The sequence below is a fragment of the Toxorhynchites rutilus genome, chromosome 2, assembly GCF_029784135.1.
Source record: "Toxorhynchites rutilus septentrionalis strain SRP chromosome 2, ASM2978413v1, whole genome shotgun sequence".
NCBI classification, from domain to species: Eukaryota; Metazoa; Arthropoda; class Insecta; order Diptera; family Culicidae; genus Toxorhynchites; species Toxorhynchites rutilus.
The window spans coordinates 256,807,146-256,834,227 of NC_073745.1; the positions used below are offsets into that span (position 1 = coordinate 256,807,146).

At 39.9% G+C, this 27,082-nt stretch overlaps 2 protein-coding genes across 5 annotated transcripts; one reads left to right on the forward strand and one right to left on the reverse strand.

Annotated features, from left to right (window-relative positions):
* The first annotated feature begins 1,501 nt into the window (after positions 1–1,501).
* On the forward strand, positions 1,502–15,842 carry LOC129769231 (cohesin subunit SA-1). 4 transcript variants are annotated; one of them, XM_055771339.1, is made up of 6 exons: positions 1,502–1,628; positions 1,763–1,858; positions 1,927–3,225; positions 13,567–15,049; positions 15,112–15,500; positions 15,568–15,842. In XM_055771339.1, the coding sequence occupies exons 2-6, from the start codon at positions 1,776–1,778 to the stop codon at positions 15,782–15,784; spliced, it is 3,471 nt and encodes a 1,156-aa protein (XP_055627314.1). In that variant the 5' UTR covers positions 1,502–1,628; positions 1,763–1,775; the 3' UTR covers positions 15,785–15,842. The 4 variants fall into 4 exon arrangements, with proteins under 4 accessions (XP_055627314.1, XP_055627316.1, XP_055627315.1 ...); XM_055771341.1 differs by having other exon boundaries at positions 1,528–1,628; positions 1,767–1,858; XM_055771340.1 differs by having other exon boundaries at positions 1,534–1,666.
* A 5,900-nt stretch (positions 15,843–21,742) lies between these two features.
* Positions 21,743–26,716, reverse strand: LOC129766835 (uncharacterized). Its single transcript, XM_055767435.1, has 2 exons — positions 24,112–26,716; positions 21,743–21,963 (listed from the first exon to the last, which is right to left on the reverse strand). The coding sequence occupies exons 1-2, from the start codon at positions 26,714–26,716 to the stop codon at positions 21,743–21,745; spliced, it is 2,826 nt and encodes a 941-aa protein (XP_055623410.1).
* Positions 26,717–27,082: the final 366 nt, after the last annotated feature.

Here is a 27,082-nt window from a genome sequence, read left to right on the forward strand (position 1 = left end):
ACTAGAGGCGAATCAACTTTCAAATTGATGCCTCTATAGTATAAAAAGTAGAAGTTGAAATTGTTGATTCATGCAAGCCGGGGGTACTTCTGCACTCACATGTTTTTTTTGTACACCGAATAGTGTTTTCCTAGCACGGATTACAAAAGTGGATATGAACACAACGCTCTGGCTCGGTTTTTTAAAATTGCATTGAAGGATATGCCTTCATATCTTTTGCTCACTGAATTTCTTTTGATGATTAGACAAAATATTGATAACCATTTTCTGCGATAACGCCTATTGATTAAACAATATGCGATCGACGTACATGTCAAAATCGAAACTGAATACCCGAAGTTCATCAAATCATCAAATTGAGAGATGCAAACTTCAGAGGGAAATGTAAAATAAAATAATCGTTTGATAATTCTTACGTTAACATATTTTGTCCTAGGCATCATACCAAACGTGAAGGATTGTCACTAAATTTACTTGTAACGAAGAATATAATCTATCACAATGCATGAATTGACGTCAAAAGGCATTTGTTCAATCTTTTCACTCACATAGCAAATATATTGGATTCAATTGAATTCGAAAATTGTTTCATTCAATTAAAAATTTAATCAATACAAATAAATGATTACTAAGCTAAGGTACATCCACGGCAACCTTGGGGTTATATCATAGATCATAGACCCATTTTTTCTCATGATTATAACATTGTAATTCATGGAAAGAACTGCAAACTTTCTATAAACTCACACTGCAAAATTTAAAACCAACATCACTTTCACCGCAGCTCTGCCGAGTTGTGGATTTTTACGTTAGATCGCCAATTTCAGAAATTTACTAATCATTGGTAAGAGCCCCCGCAGACTGACTTGTAGGTCGATAGTTCGGTCGGCTTCTTAATCAGTACGGAGAGGTATGCATGTGCGCACCTTACACCGATTCAGTTGAGTCGGTTTTTGCATCAGTAGGCCGATTTGACCAAACTGTCGGCTGAAAAAAAGTCTGTAGTGTGCGGGGCTCTAATACACTTAGAAAAATCCTCGGTCGAAAACTACCAAATACATTTGGTAATGCAAAATTAGTAGAATGTACAAATTTTTTGTACATATTGTCAACAAACCCGCATCCCTACCAGAGATTAGTATATTTTACTCGATAACATTAGTAAGCTTGGATATTGTCATATCTGAAAACTGGTGAGAAAAGCACGTATTAACCATTTTCATTGTTCCCATAAGGCAATACGGAGGTATAATAAGGATATAATTCTGATACGTGCATTTTCGGCGAGAAAATGTAGACGATATTGGGCTTCCGAATCATGGTTCTGCTTGACATATGTGTTTATTAGTACGGTCGAAAATGACTATAGATTGGTAGTATTTACCAAAAAATTCGTTATATTTACGAATTATTTCTCTCAGTGTATGTACCAAAAAATTCGTTATATATACTAATTTTTCCTAAGAGTGTAGGGATATAACGCAGTGGCTTTTACCGTTAGCGTTACGCAAATCGAGCCGTCAAAACATTCAAACAAATATAAATATTTTGAGATTCTGAGACGCACATCAATCCAAGTGCATTTTAGTGTTGTTTTTGAGTGATTTAGGTATATTTCTTCATTCGATGTGAGTTTACTTGTAATTCAACAAATCCTTTTGTAACAGTAACGGTATTGAATTAAAGAGACTTTAAACTCTGAGAGTTCATTCGTATCTTATCATCCTTTTGTACACAAACTACATTTCTTTTATATTTCCAGTTAGATTGGCGAAATGCATCGTCGGGGAGGAAAACGTATCCGGATGGATGAACCTCCTCCGGAATTCGAGGAGCATCCTGAAGCGCCGTATCACGCGTGAGTATAATTCGGTCCCACGGGCATCTGGTATTGTGAACCTGACCTTTTTTTGGCAACTTTTTCAGTGAACCGCTTAATGAGAGTTGGTCTTCCGGAGGGGCCCCCGGAGAAGGACCCTCTGAGGAACAGCAGCCGGAGGAAAGCACTGGTCGACGTGGGGGAAGAATGACTCGCTTGAGGGCGCGTGGTGGTGTTCCACTGAAAGCGCCTATTATTGATGAGGATGATGATGATATTTTTTTCGGATCGAGATATGAGCAGCAGCAGCTACAGCAAAAGAAGCGAAAAGCGCCGAGGAAATTGCGTGGGGAAACCGTCCCGAAGGAACCACGTGAAAAGAAAGAACGAGCATACCATCACGAGCACGAGGAGAGAGTCGTAGTGACGGATCGCGAAAGTACAACGGACGAGACAAGTCTGTATTTCATTCTCAGACATTCGAAGTCGGCTATAACCGGAATAGTGGACGATTGGATTGAGAGTTACAAATTGGATAAAGATTCAGCTCTGATTGCACTGATGAATTTCTTCGTCCATGCCAGTGGATGTAAGGGGAAGATTACGCCGGAGATGCAACAGACGATGGAACACACGGCTATCATTCGTAAGATGACCGAGGAGTTCGACGAAGACAGTCATGAGTATCCCCTGATCATGCCTGGACAGCAGTGGAAAAAGTTCAAGATGAATTTTTGTGACTTTGTTCAGACTTTGGTCAAGCAGTGTCAATATTCTATCATCTATGATCAATTTTTGATGGACAATGTCATTTCACTGCTAACGGGACTCTCGGATTCACAGGTTCGAGCCTTTCGTCATACGGCTACCCTGGCCGCAATGAAGCTGATGACAGCGCTGGTCGATGTGGCACTGCTTGTGTCCGTTAACTTCGACAATGCGGCCCGACAGTATGATGCGGAACGGTTAAAGCCTCGTGATAAGCGCGCTCCGGACCGCCTGGAGTCATTGATGGCGAAACGCACTGAGCTGGAGGAAAATATGGACGAAATCAAGAACATGCTTACGTATATGTTCAAGTCAGTTTTCGTACATCGGTATCGAGATACTTTACCGGAAATAAGAGCCATTTGCATGTCTGAGATTGGCATTTGGATGCAGAAATTTTCGCAGAATTTTCTGGACGATTCCTATCTCAAGTATATCGGATGGACGTTGCATGACAAGGTCGGCGAAGTGCGTTTGCGATGTTTGCAAGCACTGCTACCTTTGTACGAAAATGAGGAGTTGAAGGGGAAACTGGAGCTGTTTACGTCGAAATTTAAGGATCGAATCGTGGCGATGACATTGGACAAAGAGTTCGAGGCGGCCGTTCACGCAGTGAAGCTGGTGATCAACATTTTAAAGTGAGTAATACAGACGCCCATGTTTGCATAGGAGACGTAATCACCAACACAATTAGTGTTGGGAAAACACAATTTTGTTATTTTTTGTGCCTACAAGCGTAACCATGCAAATTTCCAATTAAGTGATCTGTCCAGTTGAAGGATATTATCGGCAAAACGAGGGCCCAGGAGATTTTGCGGATTAAAACATATTTTTTCCATCTGGAAAACCCTTGTGTCTATTTATGTTGACAATCAATTGTTTCAATGAACCTTTGTTCGCATAGCTAGACGTAATCACCAGGTTGCTCTGTTTGGAAGAAATTTAGTGAAATGTCTGAAAAAGGTGCTCTTGATTTGTTGAGAGTTTATGATAGTACTTTTTTCCTGAAGACTCTGGGATATAATAAGAACAACAGGTTCGTGTTCTTTCAATCAATTGAATTTGCAAAGGCAATCTGCAATGCTGTTGATTTTAGCAACATGATTTACCGATATCACGATCAATCGCATCAAGAAAGTGGGGACTTACACCAACGGTATGAGTAAATGCTGAGTATGTGGAATCCGCGGAATTATGATGCTGAGAACCAATATTATTTTAATTTTACTACTGATATGATTGTTTCATTATCTACATGAAGATCCAAATGCAGAAATTTAGATAATTATAACATTAACCCGTTTTATGCCAAGCTTTCGAAAAATCGAACAGCAACTTTGATAATTTTTTAGGGCTTTGGAAAGCAACCATATGATAAAGTTTTAGTATCAAATGATAGCTTAGTCTATTAGCTACCACCTACTATCAATTTCATTTAAATTGTATCACTTTATTAGACATAAAAATCGGTTTAAGGTAACTACGTGCGGAAAGTACATAACCTCACATAACCTAACAAAAAAACAAAACCTTTCAAAATTCAAAAATATGTAAACTTTTTTATAATATTACTTTAAGGTGAAGGTGGAAGATAGCCATTGTAGTAGTATAGGTAAACCCACGTGTAAAAATAGGGTAACAGTGTTTGTGAGAGAAGAGCAAAGCACATATGAATAGATCAATTCACTTATCAGACCGTGTGGCGCTTCATTGACACGAGTTTTTGAATACATTTAAAAAAAATAACAATTCAATACTGAAGTTAAATGTATGAATGATATGTTCCGATGAACAATTGCAAACATACATAAATATATAGAGGGTGCAATTGAAGCAAATGAAGTTAATTTCTGATTATACGCGAGTGTAACATAAGCAAATTTATAACTCATGCGAATTGGGGTTCGTTTGATATTAACAAGTTCTTCTGCATAGTAACTCGATGCTGATAATTCCTTAATATTTTCCTTCGTTGATCGTATTTTTTTTACATATTCTCGTTGGAGAGCTTAAACCCTTCTCTTCGTTGAGCGAGGCATTTGGTTTGAATGTAATACTTTTCCGTTTACTATTTTTGACAGCAAAGTCAGCCGTGGCAGTGTTCCGAGCTCTGCAATACGATTTTCTTTCCCAATGTTAAAGTTGCTAAAACTTGCATTATAGACCCATTAAACGTACAAATAATGATTGTATTGATATCAACGCAATTTTATTCTATTGATTTTTATGACATGAAACGCTATGACTCAGGAATAACATTTTATTGAGTGTTTTTGATAGCTGTTTCGATGATGTTGTCTGGCATCAGTGTCGAAAAGATAACGATGCTTTCACCAATACAAACAAAACCATTGCCGAAGATTGAAAAATGAAAACTTAACTTTCAGAGCACTTGCTCAAGTTTTCCGACGTTTTTCACTATACAGTGCGACAGCAGATGAAAATTTAATATCTTGTGAGTAATCGATTAGAGTTTGGTTGATATTACTTCATGGGAAGTGTGCGAAAACGATCATTTTATTCACACTGTTTCGTAAAATTATTGATTTTCGGGCGAGGGGTGAGGGAGGAAGATGAAAGAAATGAGCGCCATTGTGGCAGCCATTTGTGGCTAGCTTCCACCTTTACCTTAATAAAAGATCACACATTGTGATGTAGGAAGAAAACCATCAGATTGAACCTCCTACAGGAACAAAAATGTAGGTTTTGGCCAATGTTTTTATTTGGCGCTTTTTTGATTTTTTGTCATTTTTCGGAAAGAGAAAAAACGGAAAAAAAATAATTATTGAAGATTGAGGCTTCTGTAACGCCAATAATCAAAATTACACCAATGGCTTTTGTTGAAAAAATAATTTTTACAGCTTGGTCGTTAATGGGTTAAAAAACACAATTGCTTCTCTTTGTTCATCGCAGTGCAGTGTACAGAAAATAGTAATTATATAAGCAGCGTTTCAATGGTATCTTATATTCATCTATTAGGAAACACTAAGGGTGAGTTTAGACTAGTGATATATTCATGTGAAGAAATATGATGAGATTTATAGAAATCGCATCAACCGTTTACACTAGCGTGAACTTCTATAATGAATATATTTATATTTTAGGTGAATTTATTCACCTGAAGTAGAACTGCATCCAACTTTAGTGATTTCTCACCAGTGAGAAATTCTCAAGCGTTTACATATGCTGAATTTATTCAAGTTATATATACCTCGAATAAGTGTATCATATTTATTCTCATCCGTTTACACATATTTGAACGTGAATAGCTATAGATCTCCCTCATGTAAACCCGCCATAAGTAATAAGACACTATCGTGACAGGAATGTTTGAACTCTGCAAAGAATGTGATTCAAATGTAGATTTAGCTTATAGCACAAAATACTGACAGTTGTTGATTTTCGAATGATGTATGAAAGCTGTATGGAACTACGTCTGTTATGCGACCAAACAGTGATTTTTCGGAAACGATTTTTTCTTAATTGCTCAAATGTTTAAAAAAAAAATAACTGTTTGTTTGCATGTCGAACAAAGGCATGATTGCGAAGAATGCATAACGGCGAAAAAGTAGATTTGGTTCGTTTTGTCGTTTACGTCTCCTATACAAACATGGGTAGAGTAGTCGTTCGATAACTGGACCTGCTTTAACTGGACTGCTCTTTGGCTGGGCGAACGTTGTCTGAGCAGTAGCCCAATTAAAAAAACAGCAGATATGCTCTTTTCGCATTGAAATGCATATAAAACATAAAAAGTCACAGGAAGGTTGTGTCTGAGAGACGACCGCATAGTTGACGTAGGATTCCATTAGGCTATCTGTTGCATGCTGGTTTTGGATATGTATGAAGAATTACATTGTTAAACTCTTTGATAATGGTCCTGAAAAGAGCCGTTTTGTTTGGTTGTTGGATATTGTTTGTTCACTTCACCAGTATTTTCAACCGAGATGACAGAAGGATAGCGATTAGTCGTTGGATGGTGCGTATCACGGAAGAGATGACGAAGTGGAATGAGATATGATGAAAGCCGCCTTCTGTGACCTTGGACGAGATGGCTCCTGTGTTCTGTATGGATGAAATGGTGCGTCAGAAAAAAAAAATCCCCAATGTAATATAAGATTATTATCATTATCGAACACAATGATCAATTTTTCTCACCAGAAAAAAACTTTATTATAGAGAAAACATATTATAATTTTTACGTTCTGAGTGTTTACTCAACCCATTTCAATTTTCGCTTTAAACCTAACGGAACACGGTGCTATATGCCTCAATGCGAATTTCAATTAATCTAACAGCACCTAATACGATATGTAGAGCATATGGGAAATCACTTTTTCGAATATCCCTTCACTTTTTTAATTTTTCTCGTCGCATTGAGTGAAAAAAAAATCGTTTCATATTTCAAGTCATTTTATCACAATCGCTACCATATACATTTTTACACTTACACTTGTGCTAAAAGTTTTACAATGCATGATCGGTCATTGATATGAAATTTCACGAAGCTACCAACATTAAAGTTCCAAATTTTAATTTTATTTATATTCTATTAAACATAAGTTCTATTCAGTTAATTGAAGCATCATTCTTCAACCAATCCATCGGAGGATTCTTATTGAAACAAAAAAAAAAACAGGAAGTGGGTTATATCTATGGTATAACCGCAAGGGTGACGTAGGACTATCGTTGATTTAGAGATCATTTGTATGAAGTTGAATCTGAATTCATTCTGAATGAATGAATATTTGGAGAACTTCGAAAACGAGAGCGTTACGTTGGAGGCACAAGGTTTTATGCATCCAATATTGGATACGGAAATATCCTACTGATGGGGAAGAATAATCTTCAGAAGCTATCCTGTTGATTGCGATTGATTGAAAAATCACAAAACCTAATGTATTTGGTCACAGTGTTACATGGATAGAAAACATTAAAATAAACTCTTTCATATGAATGTAATTTTAAATTCCCAGAGGAACTGGCAGATTATTTTCAGTAACGATTAGATATTTCCACATTTTCCTCGATACTGGAAGCCCACCAGTGGTTAATGCTAACTCGATAACCATCTGTTAATAGCACTTGATTATAACATATTTGGTCACAGTGTTACATGGATAGAAAACATTCAAATAAACTCTTTCACATGAATGTATTTTTAAATTCCTAGAGGAACTGGCAGATTATTTTCCGGATCTTTCTCGATCCAAACGGAAAGAATTCCGTGCGTGTATGTGTGTGTGTGTAGCGGCTGCTTCGAGATCTTCCCGGGGAACCGTTTGTAGCATCACTCTCCTCCTGATGGATTCCCTTCTGGCCTAAGGTGCACAAACAGGCTCTTGGTGACACCGTTCATCCGCGCTTTCATTATAAATGAAGAGCTTCACCACAACAGCGACAACATGCTCCAATCCCTGTTCAATTAGAACTGAGTGGATTTCCGAGCGGCGCTCGCTTATATACCGATTGGTGATTTCAATAGCCTATTTTGAAAGCAAATTTAAGACTATTGAAACAAGTTTTTGGATCAGAAAGTAACAAGTATATAACGCGTAGACATTTTATCTTTCGAATGAAGTGTATATCATACCATTTCGTTCAATTGTTTGGGAGCTATTAACACTCAAAATCTCGGTCTCCGGCGTAACGCTTTCGTTTTCGAAACTTTGATTTTACACCCCGGTATAGAAATGAAAGACGTAGTCCTACGTCAAAACAATTGCTTTGGTCCGCACTCATTCATCGCTCCCAACTTATTCGCCAGCATGTATGCAACCGGCAATGCCCACGCTAGTTACAATGAGCTTCACATCACTTCTTTGTTTTGACATAGGACTATGTCTTTGATTTCTATATAGAGGGTCACTCTACGAAAAATGTTTTGACGTAGAACTACGTCTTTCATTAAGGGTGCCAAATCAGAAAACAGGTCACGTTTTTATGAAATAAAGTTAACGTTAATAACTATTTTTGCCGCGAACGGATTTTAGCGATTTACATACTAAACGAATCGGAAATTCCCTAAGATTTGTTTAATATTCTATACATTAGAATCTCCTGGTTTGTAAATGATTAAAATTCATGAAAACTTTAGGCGTTTCCATTTTTCCATACATTTGTTCTGTCCATTTGTGTGCTTTCCCGAACAGAGCTGTCAATAACGACCAACTTATCGACAACCAACGAAGGGGAAATCGTAGGATTTGAAGTCGCCGTGAAGGCTCTAGCCCTGCAAAAACGAATTTCGAGGCAAGCGTCATCTAATGATGCACGCGATGTTGGTGTAGTGAAAAGCGCTCGCACTGAACCGAGCCTTCGCGAGTGTGACACAGCATCGAACAACAGCAAAATAGGCGATTTCGGCGCGTCGGTCGAAAATGTAAACGACTTCTTTAGTGCCTTTAAGAATGCATCAATGCATTAAACTGACGTTATGGCGAAGCAGGCGTTAAGGTTATGCTCAAAAAAAAATTTTGAGGAATATTTGAATTGATCATAATGAAGCATTGCTACTGTTTTCGAGGTTGTTGATATTATCTAAAAGAGTTTATTTCGCTTGTTTAGTCACTAAGAAAGTAAATGTCGTTCTGGAGTTTTGTATGTGATTAGGTGTCGCTTTTTCTTCTTCTTATATGGCACTAACGTTCCTAGAGGAACTCCGCCGTCTCAACGTAGTATTACTTGCGTCATTTTCATTAGTACTTAGTTGAGATTTCTATGCCAAATAACACGCCATGATTGCATTCTGAGTGGCAAGCTCTAGAATACGCGTGACCACAGTGCAAGTCAGAGGAAATTTCTTTGAAGAAAAATTTCCCCGACCAGAACGGGAATCGAACCCGAACCCCCGGCATGTTAGGTTTGACGCTAACCACTCGGCCACGGGAGCACTAGGTGTCGCTTACTTAAGTAATGCAACTTTTTTGAGGCCAGTAATATTAACAAAAGCGTTTCTTTTGAGAATAGCGCAAAATGATGAGAAGTATTTGTATTCCTAGTAGCTTCAAGCCACCAATGTATGGTTCTGTATGCATGCTATGGCGAACGCTTGTTTGGCGCTTGGTTTACGTTGTACGAACTATGCCTAGAGGTGCGATTGCTTTGATACAATACTAAATAACATGTAGCATGATATTTTCAAGTGTTGTCATTGTTGTTGTTTCCATTCGGTGCCAAAGATATATTGATGTAGTTATGAGATGTGGAATAATGGTGCTGGTGTAACATGTATATAATCGACTATAGCCGAGTCTATGTCAATTGCGAAAAAGGCCACCGGAATAGCGTTCGAGATAAATTTTCAATGCATTGACATGAAATAAATTGCGACATACGATCAGCTAGTGTATTGTTTTGCGAGGGCAAGAATGAATCATCAATCAATTATCGTCAACTGATTCTACAATGAAAAACCATTTCAAAGATTATTCTACTAAGCAGTTGTTTCGAAAATTTCACAGCATTATAGAATAATATCCGAAGGTATAACAGCGTAGTTCTACGTCAACAATGAGGTCGTATCTTGGACACAACCTCCTATAATTTTTTTTTAAGAGTTTTCAAACGCATATTACTCAAAATGGTTAATGCGACATATGTTGTGTTATATATCATTAGACAGGAAATTTATCCAGATTTTCTTTGCTTGAAACATGAACAGTGAATATAGTAAAACAGTTAACAATTTGACGATTTAATTGGGTATGTTCTCTTTCGATTGCACTGTCCACTCGCTTCCTCCCCGACGCAACGAGCAATCTTTTTGCCTAGATTCCGGCGTTAGCTCATAATGTGAGTTGATGCGTAAAATGAATTATTCTCCATTTACCGATAATAGGCATTAATTCTATATTATATTGTATGTTGTCCAATCAATTTGTGCTCAATTCATGTTTTTATCGTGTAGGTCCAGGATGTCATAATATCGAGTATGTTCATTGGTTATGTAAAAATGCAATAAGTAAATTTAAATGGCTGCAGATTTAGAAGATCGAATGGGTATACCCACGTAAATCAGATTATGATCGCTTGAGTAGTCGTGATCTTACAGGGCTTTAAAGTTATTACAAACAATATTCCGGACAATGTGGTAACGAAGGAGATAATGCTATTTTTATCTATAATATATTTTTGTAGTCATAGATTGATTTGCGGTACCGAATTCTACCACGTTATGTCATCTAACCCGTTTGAAGGATACAAGTACATACAGGAAACGGTTTTTCCAGGGCATCCATTTGATGTATTAAAAGAGAAAAAAATACAGATTTTGAACAATGAAAAACTCAATTCAAATGCAATTACTACACGCAATCACAATCCTATGCCAAGATCCCGTCCGTGCCCCTAGGCTCAGACCCATCAACTTTGTGAAGAGGCTTTGAACTATTCAGTTCATTTGCCTCTAAATAATGAGCACAATCCATTTGTGCGCGTCACTTGTTAAACAATCGACTACGAGGGTATTTACAAGCTTATTTCCCCCAGGCACCTTGAATTTGAAATCTCTGTTAGGGAATACATATCGGTGGGAAAAAAGCTTCCTCTACTTTCATATATCTGCAATGCCGATTTCTCCAAGCGCATTGGTTTTAAAGTCTGTACTTTCATAAGATATATAATTTCTTTCATTTTCACTGTAATGAATTATTATGGAAAGCTCAAAATGATTGCAAAACCTTCGTAAATCTATCATGAAATGACTGAGCAATAATTGTGAGTACAAGGGGAAGCTTGTATCTTCAATATCGACCAATAAGAACAAGGTATTTCCGTTTGGAGATTTTTCGATTGTTTGATAGTTAGTTTCATATAATATATTATCCTATTCATTGTGATAAATTGTCATGGAGTGCTCAGATCGATTGATGCAAAAATCTCGTAAATGCTTCTTTTCATAAAGGGTGTGTCACATCAAATTGCATTACGGAAAAACGCTGTAGAAATTCGCCCAGTAGACCGATCCTTTTGAAAATTTTAGACAGTAAAATAAAAACTATTAAACAACTTTTGGCATTTTCTTTTTATTCATACTTCGAGCCCAAGCCCGTATGCTCGCACCATCCTCTTTACCCCGTCCATAAGGTTCTGTACAACGTCAGGTTGTAGTTTTTTTTTTAACAGCAATCCATTTTCTCTTGAAGTCCGCCTCCGATTTGACAACTTTTGGGTTCTTCCGGAGGGCCTGCTTCATAATCGCCCAATATTTCTTTATTGGGCGAAGTTCCGGCGCGTTGGGCGGGTTCATTTCCTTTGGCACGAAGGTGACCCCGTTGGCTTCGTACCACTCCAACACGTCCTTTGAATAGTGGCACGAAGCGAGATCCGGCCAGAAGATGGTCGGGCCCTCGTGCTGCTTCAATAGTGATAGTAAGCGCTTCTGTAGGCACTCCTTAAGGTAAACCTGCCCGTTTACCGTGCCGGTCATCACGAAGGGGGCGCTCCGCTTTCCGCAAGAGCAGATCGCTTGCAACACCATGTACTTTTTGGCAAACTTGGATAGTTTCTGCTTGCGAATCTCCTCCGGAACGCTGAATTTGTCCTCTGCGGAGAAGAACAACAGGCCCGGCATCTGACGAAAGTCCGCTTTGACGTAGGTTTCGTCGTCCATTACCAGGCAATGCGGCTTCGTCAGCATTTCGGTGTACAGCTTCCGGGCTCGCGTCTTCCCCACCATGTTTTGTCTTTCGTCGCGGTTAGGAGCCTTCTGAACCTTGTATGTACGCAGGCTCTCCCGCTGCTTGGTCCGCTGGACGAATGAACTTGACAAATTCAGCTTATTGGCGACATCCCGGACCGAACTTCTCGGACCACGTTTAAACTGCTTAACTACGCGCTTGTGATCTTTTTCACTGACGGAGCATCCATTTTTGCCGTTCATCACCTTCCGGTCGATGGTTAGGTTCTCGAAGTATCGTTTTAGTACTCTGCTGACCGTGGATTGGACGATTCCCAGCATCTTATCGATGTCCCGATGTGACAACTCCGGATTTTCGAAATGAGTGCGCAGGATTAATTCACGACGCTCTTTTTCGTTCGACGACATTTTTCCAAATTTACGAAAAATTGACAGTGAAGCATGGCCAACGTGATCTATACACTCTTATCTGATTATAAGCGAAAGCTGAAGATATAATTCCTAAAAATTAAATTTCTACAGCGTTTTTTCCGTGATGCAATTGATGTGACACATCCTTTATACCGCACAAGAACAGAAAATTTCATAAAAAAGACAGCACAAAAAAATGGCTTGCCTGTATATGAGGATTATAGGTGTTCGGCTGGCGATGGTGATTTCGGATTTAGAACATGTACGTTGATTGATATCTCTTTGAATAAATTCCACTCCGGTATCGTTTATTGGTCAAAGCGGTTTATAGGCAAATATTATTTATGGTGTAAACACAATCGGTTATTGATTGTAAAACTACCGGTAATTCGGTAATGAAAAATGACCCGGTATTACCGGTAAAACCGTAACGGTAAAACTGGTAACGGTAAAAGCGATAACGGTAAAACCGGTTAACAATCCCTAGCTGAGAGTATGCGTTTGATTGCTTCTCGAACCTCACTCAGTGAAAGCATTCATTCATAGGTTCTTACCAATGCAACCAAATGTTTGTAGTTCTTAAAATGCTTCTTTTGGCAATGTTTTACCAGAAGCGACGGTCGAAGCGTCTAAGCCACGGTTTTTGATGCTCGGCGGTCGATTGAGAAACATTTGTCTCCATGATTTCATCTGAATTGCTACATAAATTAATGTATGGAGGATCTTTGAACTTCTCCATCTTAACCTCACTCCTATGCTGCTAGTGAAATGACGTTGTTTCTTTTGAGGAACGCGAGACACAACTCAGCTTACGGTCCAGTTAGCAAACAAATGTCGATAATTGGGCTTCCTTTCTCGGCCAGCTACCGAACCGACTACTGTAGTTAAATTTAGTTGGTAGTTTTAATAAACAATAAACATTCATTAACAGAATCCACCAGGACATCCTGACGGACAAGGATTGTGAAATTGTGTACGAGTTGGTGTACTCGTCACACCGCGGAGTTGCGCAAGCTGCGGCAGAGTTCCTCAACGTGCGTCTCTTCTGTCTGGACGCTGACGCGCAAGTAACCTATACGAAGCGAGGCAAGAAGCGTTTATCGAATACCCCGTTGATTCGTGATCTGGTGCAGTTTTTCATCGAATCCGAACTGCACGAACACGGTGCATATCTGGTGGATTCATTTATCGACAGTAACCCAATGGTTAAAGATTGGGAATGCATGACTGATTTGTTGCTCGAGGAGTCGGGTCCCATGGAGGAAACGTTAGATAACAAGCAGGAATCGACGCTGATCGAGATCATGGTTAGCGCTGTTCGGCAAGCTGCCACTGGAGAACCACCGGTTGGTCGGGGCAGTAGCAGGAAGATGACACTCAGCGCGAAGGAGATAAAACAAGTACAGGACGACAAGCAGAAGTTGACGGAACATTTCATTCAAACTTTGCCACTACTGTTGAACAAATATAGCGCTGATAGCGAAAAGTTGACTAATTTGTTAGCAATCCCACAGTACTTTGATTTGGAATTATACACAACCACCAGACAAGAAGCGAATCTGCAAGCATTGCTGGACAAAATGACCCATATAATGTCGATTCACGTTGATCGTGAAGTTTTGGAGACCTGTTCGAAGACGTTTGAATTCTTGTGCACTGAAGGAAGTGCTATCTATACTCGCTGTGACGTGGCGAGGTCCAATGTTATCGACGAGTGCGTCAATCGCTACAAGGAGGCAATCGATGATTATCGTAACCTTATTGCTGGAGAAGAAACTCCAAACGAGGACGAGATATACAATGTCAACATAAGCTTGAAGAAGGTTTCAATTCTCTACTCGTGTCACAACTTGAACCCTTGGAATTTGTTTGACTCGCTCTATCAGGATATCGAGGAAAGTCTCTCCGAAAACGCCGGAGATAACGGAATTCCTCATGAGGCCCTAGTTTACTGTATCGAAGCTTGCTTCTTTTCTATAAATTGGGGATTGTATTATCTTGAAAACACAATGGACAGATCCGCATCCTCAGAGGTGGATGAACTGTCAGGTAATCTCAAAAAATACTTCGGCGCCTGCAACGAACTGATGCACTACGAAGTTGCTCCAACAGTTCAGGAAGCTGCCTACATGTCGATATGTGACCTTCTTGTCGTGTTCAGTGATCAGTTGGTGACCCATCCCAACGAGAATATAAGAAAACTTGTTTACATTCCAAGCCCCGAACAGCAAGGCCTGTTGAACGAATTTGTACAGGCGAATGTGTTCTCGACTGAACAGGAGGAAGGACATGACGAGACCAGGATTGAGGAATTGCACAAGAGACGAAACTTTCTAGCAGCTTACTGCAAATTGATTGTGTACAATATTCTCCCCATGAAATCGGCCGCAGATATCTTCAAACACTATCTCAGGGTAAGTAACATCCAGATACATTTTTCCACATTTGAAGAAATAACATTTTTCCCCACTCACAGTGCTACAATGAATATGGAGACATTATTAAAACAACCCTTGGCAAGACCCGCGAGATCAACAAAGTGAACTGCGCAATGACAATGTGTCTGAGTTTGATCAACGTCTTCAAAGACATCCAAGAAGCCTCCCCAAATGGTCGGGTATCTAAGAATTCACAAGAGTTCCAGGACCTTAAAGAGTTAGCAAAACGTTTCGCCCTTTCGTTCGGTTTGGATGCAGTAAAGAATCGCGAGGCCATTACTGTATTCCACCGGGCTGGAATTCTATTCGCCGTCACTGTTTCAGCTGATGGGTACGAAGATCCTTCGGCGCCACCACCGTGTATTGCTTTTCTAGAGGTTCTGGCTGAATTGACCAATAAGCTGATCAAGCAGGACAAAAAGTTGATGTAATTTAAATAGCCTACAGAAAATGTGTCCCCCTATTGCAAATATCTTTCCAATCTTTTTTTGCAGTCTCAATTTCATGGAGCGACGACTAAACGCTGGAATACCGTCAAGTCGCTCGGAGGACTGGCAGTCTCTTGTGACGTACAAAAATTCTCTGTTGCACGGCGAAACGGATCAAGTTCCGGTGACATCGAAGCGAGCCTATTCACGCAAGAAGAAGGATTATGATCATGATGATGACGAGGAACACGATGATGAAGATGATCAGGATTATGTTGCGTAATTCTCAATGCATTTATAACACTATAAGAAAATCTTATTCAATAAAGTGTAATATGAGAAGTATTAGCCAAAAATTCCTGCCTGCGAATAGAAAATTTGGCATTTTTTTCCTTTTGTGCATTTTGTAACCAGTGTAGCGACGAGAAACAATTGTTGAGCGAGTTCTGTTCAAAAATATCGCGACTTTTTAAATTTCCGCGGGTTAATCATTCTGGTGTTTTTTTTTGTGGCGTTATGTTGGTAGTCATGTCTCTAATTTATGCTGACAAGTTCAGCCATTTCGAAAGTTCAGTTAATTTTCTACAGTAATTTCTGCTACAGTTACTTACACGTGTTTTGTTCGTCTTCGATTTTTGCCTATTTAAAAAAAAGGATGAAAGAATCTGTATAAAATTTCGTGAGAAATACAAAATTAAGTACGCGGACGCATACCGAATCTTGACTGTGGCACAGTCTTCAGAAAACAAACGCAGCGCAGCGCTCAGCGCGCGCTCAAAGAACACTTGTATTCTCTCTTGGTGCGAAGCGCACAAATTCATAAGCACGAAAGCGCAAAATGTACCCGGCGCAGAACTCAGATACTAAACATTTCTTCTCACTTGTGTGATGCGCGTCTCCTTCTATATATATATACACACACACACACACCCACATATACATCAAATTCTAGCGCCCGCTTTGTCTTCGTTCGTTCTAAGCAAAGCATAAAAACAACAGCGCGCCCCCATTTGAACCGTTTACGCTTGTGTGAAGAAAAATATCTCAACAGAGAGAGCAATCCAGATTCAAGAGCGCAGCACGGCACGTAAGCACGGCCCAAATTTCAGCGTAAAACTCAGCTTAAAACTGGGCTTGCGCCCACGGCTCTGACAACCAAACATTTTATCTGTGTTTCGGAGCGTGCTCATTCGCCAGAGCGCATGTGTGCGCAAGGAGTGGGAGCTCAACTGAGTACAAAAATCTTGTTGCGCATCAGCACCGAGTTGCATTCTGAAGACTGCTGTGGCAAATAGTGAAGATACCTTGGACCGAAGCATCGTTTGTGGTACAAAATGTACCGAGAAAATGTGAGCGACGAAGTGGGTGCCGGACGCAAGAACACGACAACAATAGACAAACATTGATGGAGAGAAGAAACCAATCTTCGAATCGCCGTTAGAAAATTCGTTGACATATCGATTGGCCCATGCCATTAGATTTTTACCAATGATTTCGGCATGAGACGGGTCGCCGCGAAAAATTACTATCAAATCACCAAAATTAATCAATTTCGACCGAAAACAACATTACTAAGGTGCATCGCACATTGTGCGCGAGGACTCAAATTCGCTTCAGAGGATCAGAGGATGGGTTAATGGTTATCGCAACAAGCTATCATTAGTTGTCGGTCTAGTCAAGTCAACTTGTCAATTAGTCAGTTGCATAATGTTTAGTGTTTATTAGTGTTTATTCATCACTATCAACAGGTCTGAACATGAGTGCCCTAATGATACGTAATAAATTAATAACATAAAATACCTCATCTACTTAAAACTATGCCTAACTTGAAAGAGTGATCGAGAATGTCTTTCTTAAACTTGCGCAAGTTAAATGAAAGTCATAAGACAAGTAGCAACGGTTAAATACACGAGACATTCTCGACACGGGTTCGTTGTAACCGTAGTTTGTGCGAGAGTTATGGAGGCAGAGAAATGTATGTGAACGCAGGATACGAAGGCGTATACCATAATCTATCGACTCAAGAAGATTAGCAAAATCAATTTTCGAGGAAATTAGATCGTAAATGAAGGTTGCCTTCGCTACATCTCTACGTAGGCTCAGTAAATCGAGTACGATCAATTCACAACGATCCTTATAGCTGTGTAGATTCGAAGAATCGCTCTAGGGTAAAGTGACCAGATGGTCAGAGGTCTAACGCGGGACACAAAAAACAAAACGTTATGTATATACGTTATGTGAACATAAACCATAGTTTAGAGAGTCTCATTTATTCGTGAAACTCTTAACATGTGTCCTAGCAATTAAACCTGACATGTAATCACTCAGTTGTGATTTTTCGGTGGTTTAGATTTTGTTTACGTCTGAAAATCTCTCACTCGGTCAGAGCATTTAAATTCTACAATTTTCTTCCAATTATCGAATGGAATGCTCGAAAATTCCAATCCATTTTTCATCAATTTTAGTGTTAACGTATGCATTAAAAAATGGACTAATTTCGGATGGCGATGAAAAAAAACTACAAAAGATAATTTAATGGAACAAATTTTCCTTAAATGTTAGGTTTATTAAGCCTACGACAAAAATGATTCAAGGCTGTTGGTTCGCAGCAGTAAGCAACTTGATGAGTTTTTCATACTGCCAGCTCAACCCCACAGCGAAGGAGTTGGACATCCAGAAGGAGTAGCTTGAGGTACCGGTGAAAAACTTCTTTCCGGTTGAAGAAGTGAAAAATTTCTTTTCGTACTCATAATGAAAAACAATACGTACTTGATGCTAGAATTCAACGAATGCAAGGGACCGAATACTTTACGTTCCCCAGATACCCACATCAAGTTTTCCAAGAAGGTCATTCTCTGACAAACGAGAAGAGAATGTCCAAACCGCTCTTCATTCGAAACATATGGTAAACTAGGAGATATACAGTACGAAGTGCTTGCCGGGAGTGGCGAAGGTGATGTGGTCGAACCTGGGATCAGCCCATTATGCCAAAAGATCACTGGAGGATGGATCGGGTGGAGTTAAACCGCCAACCTTCCCAACATCCCCCAGCTGCGACCGATAGAAAACTTTTGGGCGAATGGCCAAAATGGAGAGATAACCGACCACCAAAGCCAAGAAAAGGTAAAAGAACACGTTGACATACATCTTCTCATCGGACATAGTTGAGGTTCCGGCCAACTTCCGTAAGGCCGCCAAGCGTTTCATTTACGATACTTCATCAAACCTCAAACAACCCTGTCTGTTCTTGTCCAGTATACACTAGTTATTCCGGCTCACGTTGGTCTCTGCGGATCAACAGGGGACTTTTATAAAACACATTTTCTAATTTTGTTGCTGTCGTTCCCATTTGACACTCTAAACAAAAAGTCCACTGTCGGTGCGACGAATCCAGCTCAACGTATTAGTCTTTGGATGCATTGGAAGATCTCGTGAACAGTCTGTCAAAAAAAAGTTTTTTTGTGGTTCATCCATTTAATAAAATCAACATGATCAAATTATAATATTGAAATATATTGATATCGCGGGACATTTTCGTTTCTTTTGCCAAATGCGGGACTGTCCCGCGTAACGCCTGGTCCGTTTATTCTAGGGTAAGTTACGTAGGGCGAAACGAATGAATTTCCGCTGGATCGCCTCGAAACGCTGGACACGATTAGAATAAACATTGAATAAGTTATCAAGCTTTGTTCAAAAGTAAGTTACGAATTTTAACATAACGATTTCGATGCTGTTGAAAATCGAGTTATTTCTTCTTAAAGTTCCTCCAAATTTTGTGGCTTATTAACATAGCAATGGTCTTTCACGTACTCCCAGATGAAGTAATCGACGACGAGAAATGTTGAAATTCTCACCATAAGAGGACAAATTTTCATTAAGGATTCGGTTGCTCGAGTAATATGATTTCACTATAAATACACGTTCTTGTAAATGGTATATCTTGACACTAAAAACCATCCGATCAGACTGAACGATCATCGTCCTGAAGTGGGAATGCAGTGTTACCATCGACGGAGTGAAATTTTTTTTTTATAAAAAGCTATTCGATTTTGTCGCGTGAGCGTTTATTCTGAAAGACCCTGTAGCGTATATGAATTTTCAAGAGATATTATTTCCATAAAATTCTAACTATTGACCGAAAACATCGACAAAAGGAGTATGGTTTTTGTCTCAGTGTCATTCGCTCGCTTTTTTTTATCAGTTGCACTTGTTTACTTTTATTCTTAGTAATCAACGGAGATTTTTGTCTCGGGACAATAAGCTCGCTTTTTTCAAACTTCTCCAAGCACAAAATCCACAAGTAGAATGATAGAATGATTTTAACAACAAAGCGACTTTTATACTTGACATTCTGGAGAATTTCAAGCAGTCTGAATACATATTGTCTCTAGAAGACATTAGTGCATTTGAACTCGAGAATTCGAATGATTGTGACATTGTATTTTTATTGTTCTGGACCTATACTATGAATAGATTAACTTAGAATTTTTTCCCACTTCACAAATCGAAAGTTTTCCAGTTACATACGGTTTCAATAATTAGTTTTATGGATATGATTTACCAAAACTTCAAAGCTGAAATATACAAATTGAGTTACCACAGTTCCGTTTTTGTGGAAGAACTGGGCGGTATTCACTCAATCAACGGTGTATCAAGCCAATTATCATTCCTAAACTCATAAAATTTAGTTCGCAGATACGGAATATATTGAAATAAACTTCAAATCCTTAAGGTTGAGGAAAGGTACTATATAACAATGTCAATTAGAATAAACATTGAATAAGTTATCAAGCTTTGTTCAAAAGTAAGTTATGAATTTTAGTTTCATTCGGTATAATTGTGAAGACATTTGAAGACATTTTTTCGTACCATGTGGAGACATTTGAAAAAAATTACCTGGTATCTCTGGTCCCTAGGATTCTCATGCATGTTTGGATGTCAGATTCTGCTTCTCACGATTTTATCTCTGAATTAATAAGGGGCACGTGGACATTCCTGAATATTATTTTTTATTAAAAATTACCAAGTAAACACCTTTATTGCACTCTTCATTTAATGTTAGATTTTATTTCTCAGAAGGGACTGTTTCAAATGACTTTTTCACTCACGCGAATAAGAAATTAGGAGTTCAAGGATGTAGAGGCGAGTGAACTGAAAAGTTTAAAGCCACTTTAAAACAAAGAATTTCAATAGGAGTTCAAAGAAGTATTCTTGAATCATTTGCTGCCGTTTTAGCATAGAAATCACCGTGTTATTCCAACAGAATAAGGCATCATTTTTGGAAAAAGTAATGCAAGTGAAAAATCAAATCTTCACCTTCCTATGTCTGTTCTCAGCCACCAAACCTTTTTTACCGTGCAGAACTGTAGTCAAAAACCAGGACCTTATTTTGAGGGACTGTGTCGAAAGATGGCACACGAACGAGAGTTTTAGAATATATTTTTATATATAAAAACATCATTTTAAAACACACTATTCAGTAGATACACATCTTAAATTCACAACGAATTGAAAAAATCTTGTTTATCTTTGATTGTCATACAAATTATGTATTAATGTTAATTAATTATGTACACTGTTCTTTCAAGTAAAAATAATTCCGACCAGTTTGGCACCCATGTCCAAACTGAATGCGACAGCAAAGGGTTAACATGCAACTGTGTATCTATATGAAGAATATCATTATTTTGACATTTTTATACAATTTTCACACATCGTCATGATTTGCAACTAGAGTATGCGTTCTGCATGATTTATTTTGAAATGAAGAAAATCATCTGACACCAAAACATGTGCAAAACGGTTCAAGAAAATGATGACTGTCTATGACCAGAAGCTCCAGTCATACTGACTTTTGGAAGAAAATTGTTTGAACCGATTAGAGTAAGTTTAAGGTTAAAAAACCAAGGCGGTATAATAAGGTGAAACGTTATGTCAGAATTGCTGTTCAGCCATTACTTGAATTCGAATTGACAGCGGCCAGATGGCTAGAGTTTTCCGAGGAAGAGGACAGCAAATGACATGCAATAAATGGCCAATGGGGAGTGCATACCGCTATGTGTTTGTTGCGCATAAACGTTGTTTTTGTTTACGCTGTTGGCATCATTGTTGTGATTCGGTGACTACTGAAAGTTGTTGTTTCCATTGCTGTTTTACGGAACGTGAGGAATATTGCCGTTGCTGCTGGGATTGACAATTCAGCGATTGTGAGAGCTGTACTAGTGGGTATATGGAAGAGCCACTACCGACGGGATAGTGTCATACTGCTGCGTACATTCGCTTTGGTCACATCAATCGTTGGCGACCCATTACGATTGAGTGAGTTCAGCGGTACGCTGTTCACCCGTGGATATTCAATCATGTCGTTTCCCGGCGACTGCCTATTCAGCTGGAGATTAAACTGATCGTGCAGGTTGCGGGACACTACAGCTAGTTCGATAGAAACCGAACCAGCGTAGATAACTGTTGGTGTTGTGTGAAAACGCTCTGTAGCATAAAGATCAGACCTGGATTGTTTATAAACAAAAATAGTTGCTGTCACTTTTCATCCCCTCCCGCATCTTCTATGCCTCATCGTCATACTGTCAAAAACGAACCACCTGTCAATTCCAGCTCCTTGAAAAAAACACAAAGAAATGACAGTCTGAAGTCTGAGCTATCCAGCCTACTCAAGCAACAGTTGAACACGGTGGAGAATTGTTTCTTGTGATGGGGTTGTTTTTCTTGGAATGGGGTGGACAATCTCGTCAAGATCAATGTAAAGAAGACTGCTGAGTCCTGCGTCAATGTCTTGGAGGAAAACTTAAAGCCGTCACTCAGGAAAATGAATGGACAATGATCCCAGGCACACCTTGAAGGTGCGCTATTTTCAGTCCAAAGAGATTAAAATGCTTTAGTGGCCATTGTTGGCGCGTTCCTCAGCGCCAAGGCAGTGGACTGTAAAGCGGAAAGAACGTTTCAACTGTGTGGAAATTAACTCTTTCTTCTGCCTTGAGAAAGGCAGGTATTGGTTTCCACAGCAGTCTACTAGCCAGATATCGATGGTGCGAAGGTTTATTCGGAAGGCAAGAGTGCACTTGGAAGTCAAACACTTTTCTTCTAACTAGTGATTTATTTGACGATGTTACAATATAACGTGTAAAACCGAATGAATAAGCTCTCGACCGCCACCTCTTTTTATGTAGTTGTGAACGGGTAGCGTTAGCGATGAATATTGGTTCGTCGGTGCATGGTGATGTCGGTGATGCATGTCCCGCGCATGCGCTCAATGCGTGCAACGATGACGTCATTCCGGAGCGGTCGAGTCGGGCGCGAACATACTCCCGCCAGGCTGCAAAGAACTCACTGAATCTGCTGCATTGTCGTCAATGGGAAGGACAGATAATTTCGATACTGCTCTTCTATACACCGAATCTCCTATCTTGACATCTACTGCTCTTACTAGTTCATCGGGACCCGGATAGGTTTGTACTATTCTCCCCAATTTCCAACATTGCGGTGGTATATCTCTTTGTTCAAGCGACACGATCATACCAGGACGAATATTTGGCTGCTTCGTACGGTTTTTACCTCTCGGCTGCAAACTCAACAAATAATCATGGCTCCATTGTCTCCAAAACTGTTCACGTAAGTGCTGAAGAAATTGCCATCTCGATAATCGATTCGTTGGTAGTTCGTTGTAACTAGGCTCCGGTGTCGCAATCAGGGGACGACCTATTAAGAAATGACCTGGCGTAAGAATATCAGCATCGGGTACTGCAGATGTTGTGCATAAAGGACGGGAATTCATAACTGCCTCTACTTGGGTGAGAACGGTGGTATACTCTTCAAATGTCAGATTTGCAGTTTTCAATATCCTTTTAAGATGGTATTTGGCAATCTTGACAGCACTTTCCCAGAGCCCGCCAAAATTTGGCGCTTCTGGAGGAATGAAATTCCAGGAGATTTCCTTTGGTAGACAGAAACATTCAATTTCGTGTACAACTTCTCGGTTTCTGAACCGATGATACAATTCATTTAGCTCGGATTTGGCCCCTCTAAAGTTGGCTCCGTTGTCTGAAAATATTTCTCGGCAAAGGCCCCGTCGGCTCACAAATCGCTGCAATGTTGCTAAAAAAGCAGCTGTTGACATATCAGATACTAATTCTAGATGAACCGCCTTAGTTGACATGCATATAAAGACAGCTATAAATGCTTTGACAATCTTTGGTTTATGTTGACCTTCTTTGACAAACACAGGCCCGGCATAATCGATTCCAACTCTTTCAAACGGATAAGCGGGTGTAACTCGGCAAGACGGCAAATTTCCCATCAACTGACTGGAACCTTTAGGTTTTGATCTAAAACAGGTGACGCAATTTCGTGTAATCTTCCGAACGCTGGATCTTCCATCTATTAGCCAGAACTGCATACGAAGAGCTGCTAGTAATGCTGTTGGTCCGATATGTAGGTGTTCTTCATGACACATGCGGATAATTTGATCGGTAATTGGATGTTTAGGGAGCAAATACGGATGCTTGCTGTTAAAAGATAACTGAGAGTTTTGAAGCCTTCCTCCAACGCGCAACACTCCATCTATGTAAATAGGATTAAGAGCGGATAATTTCCTACTGGGTTCTCCAGCTCGTACTCGTTGAATTTCATCAGCAAAAACGTCTTGTTGTATGATCTGCACTATCAAGTGAGAGGCTGTGAAAACGAAACGATGTTTCCTGAATCGTAGCAGGATACTGAAAATATCGCTTTGAAGTATTCCTCCTACTTGAAGGACGTCATTAAGTGATTTGTCACTCGGTGATGCTTTAGACGATGCATCAAACACTACTCGCAGTTTTGTTGTTGAACTCGATGGGCGCAGAATAGCTTGATGCGGAATATAATACGTGCCCTTGTCGAGTGAACAATTGGATTCCTTTATTTCTCGACAGTGTCCCATAGATTCATATTCTTCGATAAATTGCTGATACTGTTGCTTCAGTTCCGGATTTCTCGCAAGTCTTCTTTCCAGCGAAAGGAAGCGTCGCATGGCCAGTGTTCGATTGTTACCTAGGTCTTGAATTGATTCTCGCAAAGGTAAACTTACCACATATCTTCCTGTAATATCTCGATAATGGGTTGTTTGGAATATTTTCTCGCACTCTTCTTGTTCAGTAGATTGTGAAGCTTCATGAATTTCTTCCAACTCCCAAAACTGGCGTAGAACTTCGGAGATTGAATCATTTGCAACGGCTAAACAATGTTGAGAGTCGCCATCGTCGATGCTACCAGCAACTACCCATCCAAGATGTGTTTCTATCAATTCAGGCAAGTTGTTTCCTAGCTGAACACGGCCCGTCTTCAACAATTGTAGAAATTGTGAGACGCCAATTAGCATATCGATGGGAGCCGGGTTGTTGAAGTTCGGATCTGCGATGGGTATACTGTTATCAATTGGCCATGATGATACTTGTATATGCGTTGCTGGAATTGATCCCGTTATGTTAGGAACCACTAAACATTCAAAATTGGTGGAATAGTCGGAGTGCATCGATTCTACTTCCACCATCACTGTTTCTTTGGCGTACGTTTTGGTCCCACCAATTCCGGCTATGGGCTTGTACACTGGCCGTCGTGTGACGGATAAACGATCGATTAACGACTTGGATATGAAATTCACTTGTGATCCGCTATCCAGCAACACTCTGCAAGGCGTTGTGTATCCACAATTATCTCTGACCCGCACCATAGCAGTCATTAACATCACAGTTGTAGTAGCTCTGTGGCAATTACAAGATACAACCGTATTGGTGACTGGCTCGCAGACGGTAAACTTCTCTGGGGTGCTGGAACATGGTTGTTCTTCCATTTTGTGGCTGAAAGAATGGTCTTCTGTAGTAGACGATTCCTGATGCAAAAGTGTGTGATGTTTACGGTGACATCGAGCGCATGTTTTCTTCGATGAACATTCTAGGGATCTATGCCCAGGACGGAGACAATTAAAACAGATTTTCAATTCCTTCACCTTTGCGTTACGCTGGATCGGTGATAGCTTATGAAACTCCGGACACTCAAAATGGCGGTGGCTCTCGTTACATATTTCACAGGAACCTACGGAAGTTGCAGCTGTTGCTGTGTATGATTTCTGGTTCGACGGCCTGAAGCTCGTATACTGCTTAGACTGCGCCTCCTTTGATGTAACCTGGAATTGATTCTGGAACCTTTCCAAAACTTGACATTCGCTGCGAAGGAAGGATACGGTGTCTTGAATATTTGGTAATTTAGCATGCTGTTGGTTCCTCTCCCAAAGTTGAAGTGTTTGGCTATCTAATCTCGACGTAAGAATTTTCACCAAAATGAGGCCTGAAAGCTCATCCACTTTCAGCCCCTGATACTCGAGCCCGCCAACATGGCGATTGAAAGATTTAACTAATTCGAGTAAATCCTTAAAATTTCGCTTAGTTATTGGCTTTAAATCAAGCAATCCGTCGAGATGTGTGTCGACGATCACTCTTGGATTCTCATATTGATCGATGAGTTGCTGCCATGTTTGTTGAAAATTGTTGTCTGTAATTATCTTTGCTGTAATCCAGCCCGCTGCATCGTCTATTAGAGCCTTGTCGAGATGGTGCAGTTTAACTGCATCGGAATCTCCACTGCGAGCGAAAATATCCTCAAACATCGTGCGGAACTTCGGCCAGTTCTCCACTCTGCCGTCGAAAGTTGGCACAGGTGCTCTTATTGGCTGTTGAACAATCACAGTTTGATTTGAATTTTCTGTTCTGGAATTCATGGCAGGCGAAAATATATCGGTGAGTTGCTCCAACAAAGCGAGTGTGTTCGTGTGAAGCGCGTCAAATTGATCTAATTTTTCTTCCTCCTCCTCGATGTCAGATGAAACGGTCAATGTTTGTATTTCGCGATGAATGTCTGTGAACTCCTTATAATGGAGCTCCAGTTTCTTCGCAAACACTTTCAGTAATGATGGGTTTATCTTCTGTGGCTCATCTTCGGCTTCCTCAAGATGACGGTTAATCACATTCACTTTTCTGCTGATCTGTTGACGCTGGTAGCATAAATTTTCTCTGGTGTTCACTGTTTCCTTCTTCTTTGGTGTGGCAGCTTCCATCTGCTGGAGCTGATTGCACAAGGATTCTCTGGGATCTTCCTTCTTCGATGGTGTGGCGGCTTCTTTATCCGAAACTTGGTCGGATTTCGGTGTGTGTCGTACTCTTGGCATTCTCAACGTTTTCTTTTCACACTTCTCACGCGATACGCGTTTCCGGACTACTTTTCCCTAGCAGACTTCCGTTCACAACACTCTCACCGGATAACCAATTCGCATAAGCACTCTGATTCGATATTCGGTTCGAAGGACCATATGTTGGCGCGTTCCTCAGCGCCAAGGCAGTGGACTGTAAAGCGGAAAGAACGTTTCAACTGTGTGGAAATTAACTCTTTCTTCTGCCTTGAGAAAGGCAGGTATTGGTTTCCACAGCAGTCTACTAGCCAGATATCGATGGTGCGAAGGTTTATTCGGAAGGCAAGAGTGCACTTGGAAGTCAAACACTTTTCTTCTAACTAGTGATTTATTTGACGATGTTAC